The sequence below is a fragment of the Oncorhynchus clarkii genome, chromosome 23 (assembly GCF_045791955.1).
Source record: "Oncorhynchus clarkii lewisi isolate Uvic-CL-2024 chromosome 23, UVic_Ocla_1.0, whole genome shotgun sequence".
Lineage (NCBI taxonomy): Eukaryota > Metazoa > Chordata > Actinopteri > Salmoniformes > Salmonidae > Oncorhynchus > Oncorhynchus clarkii.
In genome coordinates, this window is record NC_092169.1 from 22563108 (window position 1) to 22576844 (window position 13737).

The 13737-nt window shown below is 42.3% G+C and overlaps 1 protein-coding gene across 1 annotated transcript in view; it reads left to right on the forward strand.

Moving 5' to 3' along the window:
* The window catches only part of LOC139381654 (voltage-gated delayed rectifier potassium channel KCNH1-like), a 92787-nt gene that overhangs the window by 1371 nt on the left and 77679 nt on the right, over nucleotides 1–13737 (forward strand). The window contains exons 3-8 of the mRNA XM_071125334.1: nucleotides 2525–2648; nucleotides 7412–7518; nucleotides 7946–8074; nucleotides 8359–8477; nucleotides 9089–9256; nucleotides 9960–10184. Coding sequence (XP_070981435.1) covers nucleotides 2525–2648; nucleotides 7412–7518; nucleotides 7946–8074; nucleotides 8359–8477; nucleotides 9089–9256; nucleotides 9960–10184 — 872 coding nt within the window. The remainder of the gene's footprint in view (nucleotides 1–2524; nucleotides 2649–7411; nucleotides 7519–7945; nucleotides 8075–8358; nucleotides 8478–9088; nucleotides 9257–9959; nucleotides 10185–13737) is intronic.

Sequence of the window (13737 nt, forward strand, 5' to 3'; positions counted from 1 at the left end):
GGGACATAGATGAATGATGCTTAGCTACCCATCAGTGATGGCATCCTACTGTTGTTTTGAAAACCATTGTAAAATAACAAATGTTGGCATGGAACGTTCTACTTCATAGTACTGTGTTTGTGTCAGTAATGTTACTGGTTGTCTTCATTTAGCTTGGTGAATGTAGTTTGGTAGGATAGTGTGTGTAGTTTGTATTTTTTTTTATTGTTGGGTAGCACATGTAGTTTGTGTTTTGTTCCCATTCCATGTTGATGACAAGTGACATTTTGACACCACAGATGGAACATACTTTATTATTTAGTACTCTACTGCTGCTGTAGCACGCATGTCTTTCATAATGCCAGGTTGACTTTGTGTACTGGCAGATTCAATTCTTCTAACAACAATGTGAACAACATATTGTGTGTGCAATAGTGGGAGCTGGAACCAACCACTGTGAAATAGTGGGAGGAACCAATTTATAAAAAATAAATCAAATCTATATTCTGTGTGTGAGAGACAGTCAGGCCCCTAATCTCATAGCCAACAGGCCAGAAGCCTCCAGAGAGTTTGAGACCAGGAGACAGAACTAAAGCATGTAGCATGTCTTTTAAATCTTTTATGGTATGAAATATTTATGTCAGTGTAACTCTTGAGGCTCCACATAAACAGCTACAATATTTGTCTCCTATTCCCACTCTCCCTGGATTCTAAGTGTGTGTGAGAGAGAGAGATAGTGTGCATGTGCACACGCCTGTGTGTGTGTGTTACTTCAGAGGATTGGAGTGAAGCTAAGAGTTTCCTGTGAACAGAGATCATTGGCAGTGCAGTGAGGCGTAAGGTAGCCTAGCGGTTAAGAGCATTGAGTCTGTAACCAAAAGGTCGCTGGCTCTATACCCCGAGCCGACTAAGTGAAAAATCTCTCTTGGCCTATGAGCAAGGTGCTTAACCCTAATTGCACCAATAAGTCGCTTTGGATCAGAGGATCTGCTGAATGACCTAAAAATGCAGTGTATTCATAGTTATTAAGTTATTACACCCAACTCCTATAGAGACAGGGATGTAACTACTGCACAGTGGTGTGAATGTGTGGCTTGGACTTTGATGTTTTTCTTTCTTTGTGTGCTGAAGTCAGCAATAGGTTAAATCAGGATTTTGTCCCTAAGATTTGGGATTTTTCTATAATCCTTTGTCATAAATATCCTTGGAATTCCCACTGTATCTTCTCTTCCATAAACAATTGGTGGAACACAGCAATTAAACCACATGTCTGTGGAGTATAGCCATTCCTCTGTGCATTTAAGTTGACTCATTAGTTATTTAATCGACTATGGTTGAACCTATAGGTGCTTTCCTTGCTCCGTAGCTGCCTGACTTCTATGTCAATCATTTGTGAACGGATCAAAAACCAATTTGATCCTCGTCACATTGAGTCATGTATTGTTGTATTTTGACAGAGCTTGCTTTTCCTCCCTTCCCGAAAGCAATAATTCATACAAATGTGATATAATACATGTGCTATGTAGCTGCATAGAAACACTATCGTCAGCATAGCAGCGCACTGTAGTAAGCTTCAGTGAGTCTGTGGCTGGTGACAGACAGATGTTTCTATGCCGTTCTGTATACGAACTAATAGCTGTAGTCCTATATCTGAAGGGGTATTACATTACATAAGGGAAAGAAACAACAAATAATTATATTTAATAATCAGCTGGTAGTATTTGTCAACCTTTAATGTCTACGTTTAGTTTCTTACAGAGGGTTAATTTAATGTTCACTGTGAGAAATCATCAATTGTACATGTATACAAAGAACATGTGAAGTGAGATTTTGACAGTGCTAAAAATGGTATCACTTTAAATACTCAGCATGATAGCTATCTATTTCAAACCAGATCAGCACGGTTTGATTTGAACCCTTGATTATCTCTACTTTCTCATAGGTACAATGAGTGGTTTTGAAATAGATGCTATTGTCGCCAGTGTTGGGAGTGACACATCTCTTTTAACACAAGCTTCACATTTTTGTGCTGTCAAAATAAAGCCAGAGGTGTCATGCAATGCTTACGTAGGCATTATGTCCAGCTTGCGTAAGCATTATGACTTATGTATACCCCTTCAAGCCTAACTGACACTAACCCTCCCCACATGCAGTGCTTACTTACTCAGCATTAATGGTAAGGATGGTCTGAGACTGAGTACAGTGCCCGTATGTGAAGGATTATTCTGCTGCTCTGTTTTTACACTGTACTGCAGTGGCTTCCATCGTGCGATATGACTGTGCTGTCGCCTGTCGATGTCGACCCAGGGTTGATGTCAACACCATTTCACTTCTGTTTTTTATTTAATTCATGTATTTGGATTTTCTTTCCAAATTGTTTATTTGAATTTGAGTTCAGTTGCTAATCATGAGTGTACTGAAATGCAATTTATCCCAATCCCGCTCCACTGTTATCCCCATCCAGCGTAATGTGTTGTAGATAACTGTGACCAATCACCAACGAGTGAGCCTTACCTCCTTCTCTGTTCCCCCTCGTCTTTGACAGATACCAATTTTGTCCTTGGAAATGCTCAGATCGTGGACTGGCCCATCGTCTACAGCAACGATGGCTTCTGCAAGCTGTCGGGGTACCACAGGGCGGAAGTCATGCAGAAGAGCAGCACATGCAGGTAGAAGAGCAGCACACTGCCTTCCATCTCTTTTTATCTAATTTATTGAACAGCAACAATGAACACTGGGGTGTTGTTGTGGTTCTTGGTTGTCTTCTTCAGCTCATTCTACTCCATATTTCCTGTTAGCATACTTATTTTCAGATACTGTAGATGAAATCACCAGATTCCTTTTTTCAGCCCACCAGCATTATAAAATGACATTGAAAAGAAAAATTGAGGAAAACAAAATAATCACCTTTCCCTGCCAAACCAAAGGCCATACTTTACAGCTAATTCCACAGTTTTTATCCCAGCCAGCAAGCAAGAATAAATAAACCCCTATTAAGAATCAAACAGACTGAAATCACTCTTCAGACTCTCCAAAAGTGACTTTGTTCAATGTTGGCGAGCTCTGCATGCTCAGCTGGATTAGTTGTTGTTGTGCGAAACATTGTGGGTGTTTTCAAGCCCTTTTTACACATTTGATCATCGCTGGGAGGTAGTTATTGTTTTCCTTTTCACATTTAAGGTACCATACTCCCTTCTTTAAGTTCAAACTGAAGTTCTGAGAACATTAAGAACATCTTGCATACAAAATCAACTGATAACTTGCCACCAATACCCTTTTCACACATTGACCCAAGCTGGACCAAACCAAGGTGTACTGGGCTGGCCTGGTTACAGAGTTTGTAAGTAGTTGCTGGAACTGCTTTGGAAAAGACAACGTAAATATAAATCATCTGAGTCAGCACAGTGTGGTTTGGGTCAGCCCTATAGTGTGAATCAGACACAACAATTCTGGAACCTTACGGTAACCACTTTTTGTTTACTGTCTGGCAATTCCAGCTGGGAACCTCAGTCTGAATCTGCTAAATCTGTCCATGCTGGCACGTGATGTGTCGACATGTTCCTGTCAGAATGAAGCCAACAGTCTTAAGGAGATGTCGCATCATAGCAGCTATTGTCCAATAAGAAACGCTTTTGTTCATTTTCTGTTGCATAAACGTTATGCTACTGTGTGCCCTAATGAAGACAACCCAGTCTGCAGGCACATGGTGTGTTGAGATATGTTCCTGTCAGGAGTGCTGTCAGATGAAGCCAACAGTCTTTGGGAGCCGTTGCACCTTGATCCTTGCGAGCAGGCCCCAAGATACAGTCTCATTAGAATTACCCTGTTGTTCAAAGCTAACAACTCCACAGAGCTATTTTTGAAATGGCTGCAATGGTTGCAATCAGTGGTGTGAGATCAGAGTGTTTTAAACCAGAGTGTGTGTGTGTGCTACATGTTTACTGTATCTTGAAAATGGATATTTTGACTATCAGATAATTAAAATGGATCTTTGTGCCAACAAAATCAAATCTAATTGTATTTGTCACATTCGCCTAATACAACACCTGTAGACCTTACCATGAAAGTAATGAAGTTGAAGTAATATGTACATGTATGTATGGGTAAAATGACTGTACATTGACAATAAACAGTGAGTAGCAGCAGCGTAAATGGCTTGGGGGTAGAAGCTGTTAAGAAGCCTTTTGGACCTAGACTTGGCGCCCCGGTACCGCTTGCCATGCGGTAGCAGAGAGAACAGTCTATGACTAGGGTGGCTGGGGTCTTTGGCAAGTTTTAGGGCCTTCCTCTGACACCGCCTGGTATAGAGGTCATTGATGGTATTTTTTTTAATTATTTTTTTTTATTTCACCTTTATTTAACCAGGTAGGCTAGTTGAGAACAAGTTCTCATTTGCAACTGCGACCTGGCCAAGATAAAGCATAGCAGTGTGAACAGACAACACAGAGTTACACATGGAGTAAACAATAAACAAGTAGAAAAAAAGAGAGTCTATATACATTGTGTGCAAAAGGCATGAGGAGGTAGGCAAATAATTACAATTTTGCAGATTAACACTGGAGTGATAAATGATCAGATGGTCATGTACAGGTAGAGATATTGGTGTGCAAAAGAGCAGAAAAGTAAATAAATAAAAACAGTATGGGGATGAGGTAGGTAAAATTGGGTGGGCTATTTACCGATAGACTATGTACAGCTGCAGCGATCGGTTAGGTGCTCAAATAGCAGATGTTTGAAGTTGGTGAGGGAGATAAGTCTCCAACTTCAGCGATTTTTGCAATTCGTTCCAGTCACAGGCAGCAGCAATCGAGAATCTGTGGAAAGAACTGAAAACTGCTGTTCACAAATGCTCTCCATCCAACCTCACTGAGCTCGAGCTGTTTTGCAAGGAGGAATGGGAAAAAATGTCAGTCTCTCGATGTGCAAAACTGATAGAGACATACCCCAAGCGACTTACAGCTGTAATCGCAGCAAAAGGTGGCGCTACAAAGTATTAACTTAAGGGGGCTGAATAATTTTGCACGCCCAATTTTTCAGTTTTTGATTTGTTAAAAAAGTTTGAAATATCCAATAAATGTCGCTCCACTTCATGATTGTGTCCCACTTGTTGTTGATTCTTCACAAAAAAATACAGTTTTATATCTTTATGTTTGAAGCCTGAAATGTGGCAAAAGGTCGCAAAGTTCAAGGGGGCCGAATACTTTCGCAAGGCACTGTAGATGTCCACATATTCAAGGTCGGAACCATCCAGGGTGGTGATGCTAGTCAGGCGTGCGGGTGCAGGCAGCGAACGGTTGAAAAGCATGCATTTGGTTTTACTAGCGTTTAAGAGCAGTTGGAGGCCACGGAAGGAGTGTTGTATGGCATTGAAGCTCGTTTGGAGGTTAGATAGCACAGTGTCCAAGGACGGGCCGGAAGTATATAGAATGGTGTCGTCTGCGTAGAGGTGGATCAGGGAATCGCCCGCAGCAAGAGCAACATCATTGATATATACAGAGAAAAGAGTCGACCCGAGAATTGAACCCTGTGGCACCCCCATAGAGACTGCCAGAGGACCGGACAGCATGCCCTCCGATTTGACACACTGAACTCTGTCTGCAAGGTATTTGGTGAACCAGGCAAGGCAGTCATCAGAAAAAAAGCTTGGCCCTACTGGCCCTACTGATGAACTGGGCCGTACGCTCCTGAGGGGGAATAGGCGTTGTCTTGGTGTGTTTGGACCATGATAGTTTGTTGGTGATGTGGACAACAAGGAACTTGAAGCTCTCAACCTGCTCCTCTACAGACCTGGTGGGGGGGGGGGGGGGGGGGGGTGCTCGTCCCTCCTTTTCCTGTAGTCCACGATCATCTCCTTTGTCTTGATCACACTGAGGGAGAGGTTGTTATCCTGGCACCACACTGCCAGGTCTCTGACTAACTCCCAATAGGCTGTCTCATCGTTGGCGGTGATCAGGCCGACCACGGTTGTGTCGTCTGCAAACTTAATGAATGTGTTGGAGTCGTGCTTGGTAAAATGGTAAAATATGGTAAAATACCAATTCAATATTATGGCAAGAACAGCTCAAATAAGAAAAGAGAAATGACAGTCCATCATTACTTTAAGATATGAATGTCAGTCAATCTGGAAAATTTCAAGGACTTTGAAAATTTCTTCAAGTGCAGTCGCAAAAACCATCAAGCGCTATGATGAGACTGGCTCTCATGAGGACCGCCACAGGAAAGGAAGACCCAGAGTTACCTCTGCTGCAGAGGATAAATTCATTAGAGATAACTGCACCTCAGATTACAGCCCAAATAAATGTTTCACAGAGTTCAAGTAATGGACACATATCAACATCAACTGTTCAGAGGAGACTGCGTGAATCAGGCCTTCATGGTCGAATTGCTGCAAGAAACCACTACTAAAGGACACCAATAAGGTGAAGAGACTTGCTTGGGCCAAGAAACACGAGCAATGGACATTAGACCGGTGAAAATCTGTCCTTTGGTCAGATGAGTCCAAATTTGAGATTTTTGGTTCCAGCCACCGTGTCTTTGTGAGACGCAGAGTAGGTGAACGGATGATCTCCACATGTGTGGTTCCCACCGTGAAGCATGGAGGAGGAAATGTGATGGTGTGTGGGTGCTTTGCTGGTGACAATGTCTGTGATTTATTTCAAATTCAAGGCACACTTAACCAGCATGGCTACCACAGCATTCTGCTGCAATATGCCATCCCATCTTGTTTGTGCTTAGTGGGACTATCATTTGTTTTTCAACAGGACAATGACCCATAACACACCTCCAGGCTGTGTAAGGGCTATTTGACCAAGGAGAGTGATGGAGTGCTGCATCAGATGACCTGGCCTCCACAGTCACCTGACCTCAACCCAATTGAGATGGTTTGGGATGAGTTGGACCGCAGAGTGAAGGAAAAGCAGTCAACAAGTACTCAGCATATGTGGGAACTCCTTCAAGACTGTTGGGAAAGCATTCCTCATGAAGCTGATTGAGAGCATGCCAAGAGTGTGCAAAGTTGTCATCAAAGCAAAGAGTGGCTACTTTGAAGAATCTAAAATATTTTAAAATTTGTTTAACACTTTTTTGGTTACTACATGATTCCATATGTGTTATTTCATAGTTTTGATGTCTTCACTATTATTCTACAAAATAGTAAAAATAAAGAAAAACCGTTGAATGAGTAGGTGTGTCCAAACTTTTGACTGGTACTGTAAGTGAAACGAAATGAAAAGATTTCGCAAACAATGCAGTGATCTGAAATCATAAAAAACATTGATAAACACTTCATATACACCTCTGTCCTCCTCAATAAGGCATTTCAAGAGACTAATTTTACTTCGTTGCAGCATTCTAACATGTCTACGCTCTTGCTTTTGAATGCTTCTGGGGGACATTAAAAATGAATAGTGTTGTTTTCCTTTTGTGTTTCTAGCTTCATGTACGGGGAGCTCACAGACAAGGATACTAGCGAGAAAGTACGGCTAACGTTTGAAAACTACGAGATGAACTCATTTGAAATACTAATGTATAAAAAAAACAGTAAGTACCAAGTTAACATAAAAAACAGCCTCTTGTCATGCTAATGTATTCTTCCATTTTTTAATGAATATATACAATGCTGTTCCATCGCCAATTGGGACAGTACTAACCCTGTAGATCATGGGCCGTAGCCATAAAGCGTCTCATAGTAGGAGAGCTGATCTAGGATCAGTGTTACCTTATAGGTCATAATGAATCAGTGGAGACCTGATCCTAGATTAACAGTCCTACTCTGACATGCTTTATGAATAAGGGCCCAGTCATACCTCCCCGTGCCGCCAGCAGGGAGCTGGGTCTTTGAGCCCAGTTTTAACCATGTGCTTTTTTAATAAACACGTTTCTGTTGACAGCTGTATTCCCCATTTGATCGTTTGTATCAAAGACTATGATAGATAAAGCTATAATAATGTATGTTCTCTCATCTCAGGAACGCCGGTATGGTTCTTTGTCAAGATAGCCCCTATACGAAACGAACAGGAAAAAGTGGTGCTGTTTCTGTGCACCTTCAGTGACATCACAGCCTTTAAACAACCAATAGAAGATGAAACTTCAAAAGGTGAGTGACAGAGTTTGTAAGTGGCAACAAAGGATGTGGTCACAATTACTTGGATAGTCCCCTTGGATAGTCCCCTACAGATGAGTCCTAACTACTTTTTATAATAAAGTATTATAATAACCCTGATGTGTTTCGTCTAAAGCCCTCATCAGGGTGCTGCTTTTAATCTAAACACGTCATTATTAATAATAACACTCTGGTTAGTTAATAAGTTCAATCTTGGTCTACCTTTAGTACATTATTTTGACTAATCCCAAAACCCTTTTTTTGCCTCGTGCTCTCAGGTTGGGGGAAGTTTGCCCGGCTAACTCGTGCTCTGACCAGCAGTAGAGGGGTGTTACAGCAGCTACAGCCTACTGTACACAAGGGAGAGAACGTTCACAAGCACTCCCGCCTAGCTGAGGTACGCTAATATTTATGTCTATTGTACGTGTTTATAACTGCACTGATAAAGCTAGGGCGTGTGTGTGTGTGTGCGTGTGTGTGTGTGTGGAATGACACACACCATTGTCATTCCATTTGGTTACGGTGGAGGCATGTGCGCCAGTGCTGTGAATCCATTTGTCTCTGTCCTTTTTTGTGATTATAGAGATGCACGAAATGATAACACACACACACTCATCTACAAACACACAGATGCACACATACACACCATATATGGATGTAACAATATCTAAGCAACCTTTAAAGGTAGACTCAGCGATATAACATAGATGCAGAAAGTAAACAGCATAGTGGGCCAATTTCTGCAACAACTAAGAGCGTTGAAGCACAAGGCTCAACTTCTCCTCTGTTTTGGGCCCTTGGCTACCCCGCTTTAACAGCATGAAGTGAACCTGTGCACAGGCGCAGATACCGTGTGCCTTGCATCTTCGCTCATCTCAATATCTGCAGTACTGCTGGTGGCAATATCATTTCACTGTGTGTGTTACAGTGAACTGTAACCTCTTGGTTTACCCCAAACCCTTCTTTGATTTTATTCCATCAAACTCATAAAAGATATACAATCTGCAGGTCCTCCAGCTGGGCTCAGACATCCTCCCCCAGTACAAGCAGGAGACGCCCAAGACGCCGCCCCACATCATCCTCCACTACTGCGCCTTCAAGACCACATGGGACTGGGTCATCCTCATCCTCACCTTCTACACGGCCATTATGGTTCCTTACAACGTCTCCTTCAAGGTCTGAACCATATAATGACATATACTTTATCCCTGACCAAGATGGCTGCCATTATCAGCATATTCTGTCTAGAGCTATGCAAGTGTGTGACATCAACCACTCTATTTTGTGTTATATATCTCGGTCCCACTTTAAACGAAGTACAACTAGTAAAGGCTTTATTTGGCATACATAAATGATTCATAAGCACTGCATAAAGGCTTCACAAGTCATCTATAAGCTTATGTCATGACTCTATAACTGGTGTATAAACATACAAAGTGTGTTATGTCACATTTGATTATTCACCCTTCAGTGGGAATGGTTATGTCACCCTTTTATACGCAGTTTTCAAGTATGACATACTCTTATAGATGTTTTGTGAAGCATTAATGTAGTGATTATGAAGGCTTTATGTATGCTTTATAAAGCCTTTATAAGTTGTACTTTGTTTAAAGTGGGACCTATATCTCTATGGTCTAACAAAGATTCTCTAATTTACAATAATAAAGATCCTCTCCTGTCCTCAAGGATGCATAAAAAATAAATGTACGCTAATAATCTTGGGGAGGTAATATAGATTCTCTACTCTAAAGCAAATCGCCATTCTGGAATAACACAGATTCTCTACTATACTGCTCTACAAAGATTCTCTCCTCTACTATAACACAGATTCTCTCCTCTACTATAACAAATATTCTCTACTCTACCTCTGTACTATAAGACCAAGCAGAACAACGTGACGTGGCTGGTGGTGGACAGCATCGTAGACGTAATCTTCCTGGTGGACATTGTACTCAACTTCCACACTACATTCGTGGGCCCGGCCGGAGAGGTCATCTCTGACCCCAAGCTCATCAGGATGAACTACCTGAAGACCTGGTTCGTCATCGACCTGCTCTCCTGCCTGCCTTACGACGTCATCAACGCCTTCGAGAATGTGGACGAGGTCAGTACTGTGTGTGTGTGTGTGTGTGTGTGTGTGTGTGGTGGGCGTTCGTCATCAACCTGCTCTCCTGCCTGGCCTATGACCTTGTTAGCGCCTTCGAGAATGTGGACAAAGTCAATCGGGTCTGACAATATATTGGTAATTTAGCTTTTACAGCTTTAATAGTTGAGTTAATTAGAGTTTTTGATATGTAGAAATGTGCAACTTAAAGCAGTACGGTCTCGGTTCTGTGTAGAATTTCTCCTGTTCTGGAGGATGCGTGAATAGCGACACATACTAAACTGTCAGTGTGGCCCCAGTGGGGATCTAACCCACAACCCTGGTGTTACCACTACCAGCCCCATGTTCTAACCCACAACCCTGGTGTTACCACTACCAGCCCCATGTTTTAACCCACAACCCTGGTGTTACCACTACCAGCCCCATGATCTAACCCACAGCCCTGGTGTTACCACTACCAGCCCCATGTTCTAACCCACAACCCTGGTGTTACCACTACCAGCCCCATGTTTTAACCCACAACCCTGGTGTTACCACTACCAGCCCCATGATCTAACCCACAGCCCTGGTGTTACCACTACCAGCCCCATGTTCTAACCCACAACCCTGGTGTTACCACTACCAGCCCCATGTTTTAACCCACAACCCTGGTGTTACCACTACCAGCCCCATGATCTAACCCACAACCCTGGTGTTACCACTACCAGCCCCATGATCTAACACTACCAGCCCCATGATCTAACCCACAACCCTGGTGTTAACACTACCAGCCCCATGATCTAACCCACAGCCCTGGTGTTACCACTACCAGCCCCATGTTCTACATTAGTAGTCTAGTTGTCTAAACCCAGTGAGCTCCAGTGGGGCAAAAAAGTATTTAGTCAGCCACCAATTGTGCAAGATCTCCCACTTAAAAAGATGAGAGAGGCCTGTAATTTTCATCATAGGTACACTTCAACTATGACGGACAAAAATAGAAAAAAAATCCAGAAAATCACATTATAGGATTTTTTAAATGAATTTATTTGCAAATTATGGTGGAAAATAAGTATTTGGTCACCTACAAACAAGCAAGATTTCTGGCTCTCACAGACCTGTAACTTCTTCTTTAAGAGGCTCCTCTGTCCTCCACTCGTTACCTGTATTAATGGCACCTGTTTGAACTTGTTATCAATATAAAAGACACCTGTCCACAACCTCAAACAGTCACACTCCAAACTCCACTATGGCCAAGACCAAAGAGCTGTCAAAGGACACCAGAAACAAAATTGTAGACCTGCACCAGGCTGGGAAGATTGAATCTGCAATAGGTAAGCAGCTTGGTTTGAAGAAATCAACTGTGGGAGCAATTATTAGGAAATGGAAGACATACAAGACCACTTATAATCTCCCTCGATCTGTGGCTCCACGCAAGATCTCACCCCGTGGGGTCAAAATGATCACAAAAACGGTGAGCAAAAATCCCAGAACCACACGGGGGGACCTAGTGAATGACCTGCAGAGAGCTGGGACCAAAGTAACAAAGCCTACCATCAGTAACACACTACGCCGCCAGGGACTCAAATCCTGCAGTGCCAGACGTGTCCCCCTGCTTAAGCCAGTACATGTCCAGGCCCGTCTGAAGTTTGCTATAGAGCATTTGGATGATCCAGAAGAAGATTGGGAGAATGGCATATGGTCAGATGAAACAAAAATATAACTTTTTGGTAAAAACTCAACTCGTCGTGTTTGGAGGACAAAGAATGCTACACCATACCTACTGTGTAGCATGGGGGTGGAAACATCATGCTTTGGGGCTGTTTTTCTGCAAAGGGACCAGGATGACTGATCCGTGTAAAGGAAAGAATGAATGGGGCCATGTATCGTGAGATTTTGAGTGAAAACCTCCTTCCATCAGCAAGGGCATTGAAGATGAAACGTGGCTGGGTCTTTCAGCATGACAATGATCCCAAACACACCGCCCGGGCAACGAAGGAGTGGCTTCGTAAGAAGCATTTCAAGGTCCTGGAGTGGCCTAGCCAGTCTCCAGATCTCAACCCCATAGAAAATCTTTGGAGGGAGTTGAAAGTCTGTGTTGCCCAGCAACAGCCCCAAAACATCACAGCTCTGGAGGAGATCTGCATGGAGGAATGGGCCAAAATACCAGCAACAGTGTGTGAAAACCTTGTGAAGACTTACAGAAAACGTTTGACCTCTGTCATTGCCAACAAAGGGTAAATAACAAAGTATTGAGATAAACTTTTGTTATTGACCAAATACTTATTTTCCACCATAATTTGCAAATAAATTCATTAAAAATCCTACAATGTGATTTTCTGGATTTTTTTCCTCATTTTGTCTGTCATAGTTGAAGTGTACCTATGATGAAAATTACAGGCCTCTCTCATCTTTTTAAGTGGGAGAACTTGCACAATTGGTGTCTGACTAAATACTTTTTTGCCCCACTGTATATTGATTCGCTGCCATTGAGCTTTTCCTTTTCTGTCTGACTATATAATTTATGTTTGGCTAATGACAGCAGCTAATGTCCTAATCTTAATGTCCTTACCCGCCCTCCAGAAACACCCAACACAGCCTTTTCTCAGTCTCTCCCACAGAACCAATGAGCTCAGCCTGTTATATTAGCTTATATTACTGAACGTCAGGCTGTGTGTGTGTCTATAGACGAGTTCAGCCTGTTAACCAGCGTATGTTACTGGACATCAGGCTCCATTTGAAGGGTCACAAACCTGTCAGCGTTCATTTGTCTTATGGCAGCCGTATAGAGTTATTATGCTGGTCGTTGGTTTTGATTTGTGACTCCGTCTTCAGTGTGCATGTGTGTGTGTGTGTGACTTTGTTGTCAGTGGGTGTGTGTGTGTTAGAGGTCGACCGATTATGATTTTTCAACGCCGATACCGATTATTGGAGGACCAAAAACCGCTGATACCGATTAATCGGGCCAATTTTTTAAAATGTATTTGTAATAATGACAATTACAACAATACTGAATGAACACTTATTTTAACTTCATATAATACATCAATAAAAATACATTTAGCCTCAAATAAATAATGAAACATGTTCAATTTGGTTTAAATAATGCAAAAACAAAGTGTTGGAGAAGAAAGTAAAAGTGCAATATGTGCCATGTAAAAAAGCTAACGTTTAAGTTCCTTGCTCAGACCATGAGAAAATATGAAAGCTAGTGGTTCCTTTTAACATGAGACTTCAATATTCCAAGGTAAGAGGTTTTAGGTTGCAGTTAATATAGTATTTATAGGACTATTTCTCTCTATACCATTTGTATTCCATATACCTTTGACTATTGGATGTTCTTATAGGCACTTTAGTATTGCCAGTGTAACAGTATAGCTTCCATCCCTCTCCTCGCTCCTTCCTACCTGGGCTCGAACTAGGAACACATCGACAACAGCCACCCTCGAAGCATCGTTACCCATCGCTCCACAAAATCCGCGGCCTCTGCAAGGGGAACAACTACTCCACAGAGCGAGTGACGTTTGAAATGCTATTAGCGCGCACCCCGCTAACTAGCTAGCCATTTCACATCGGT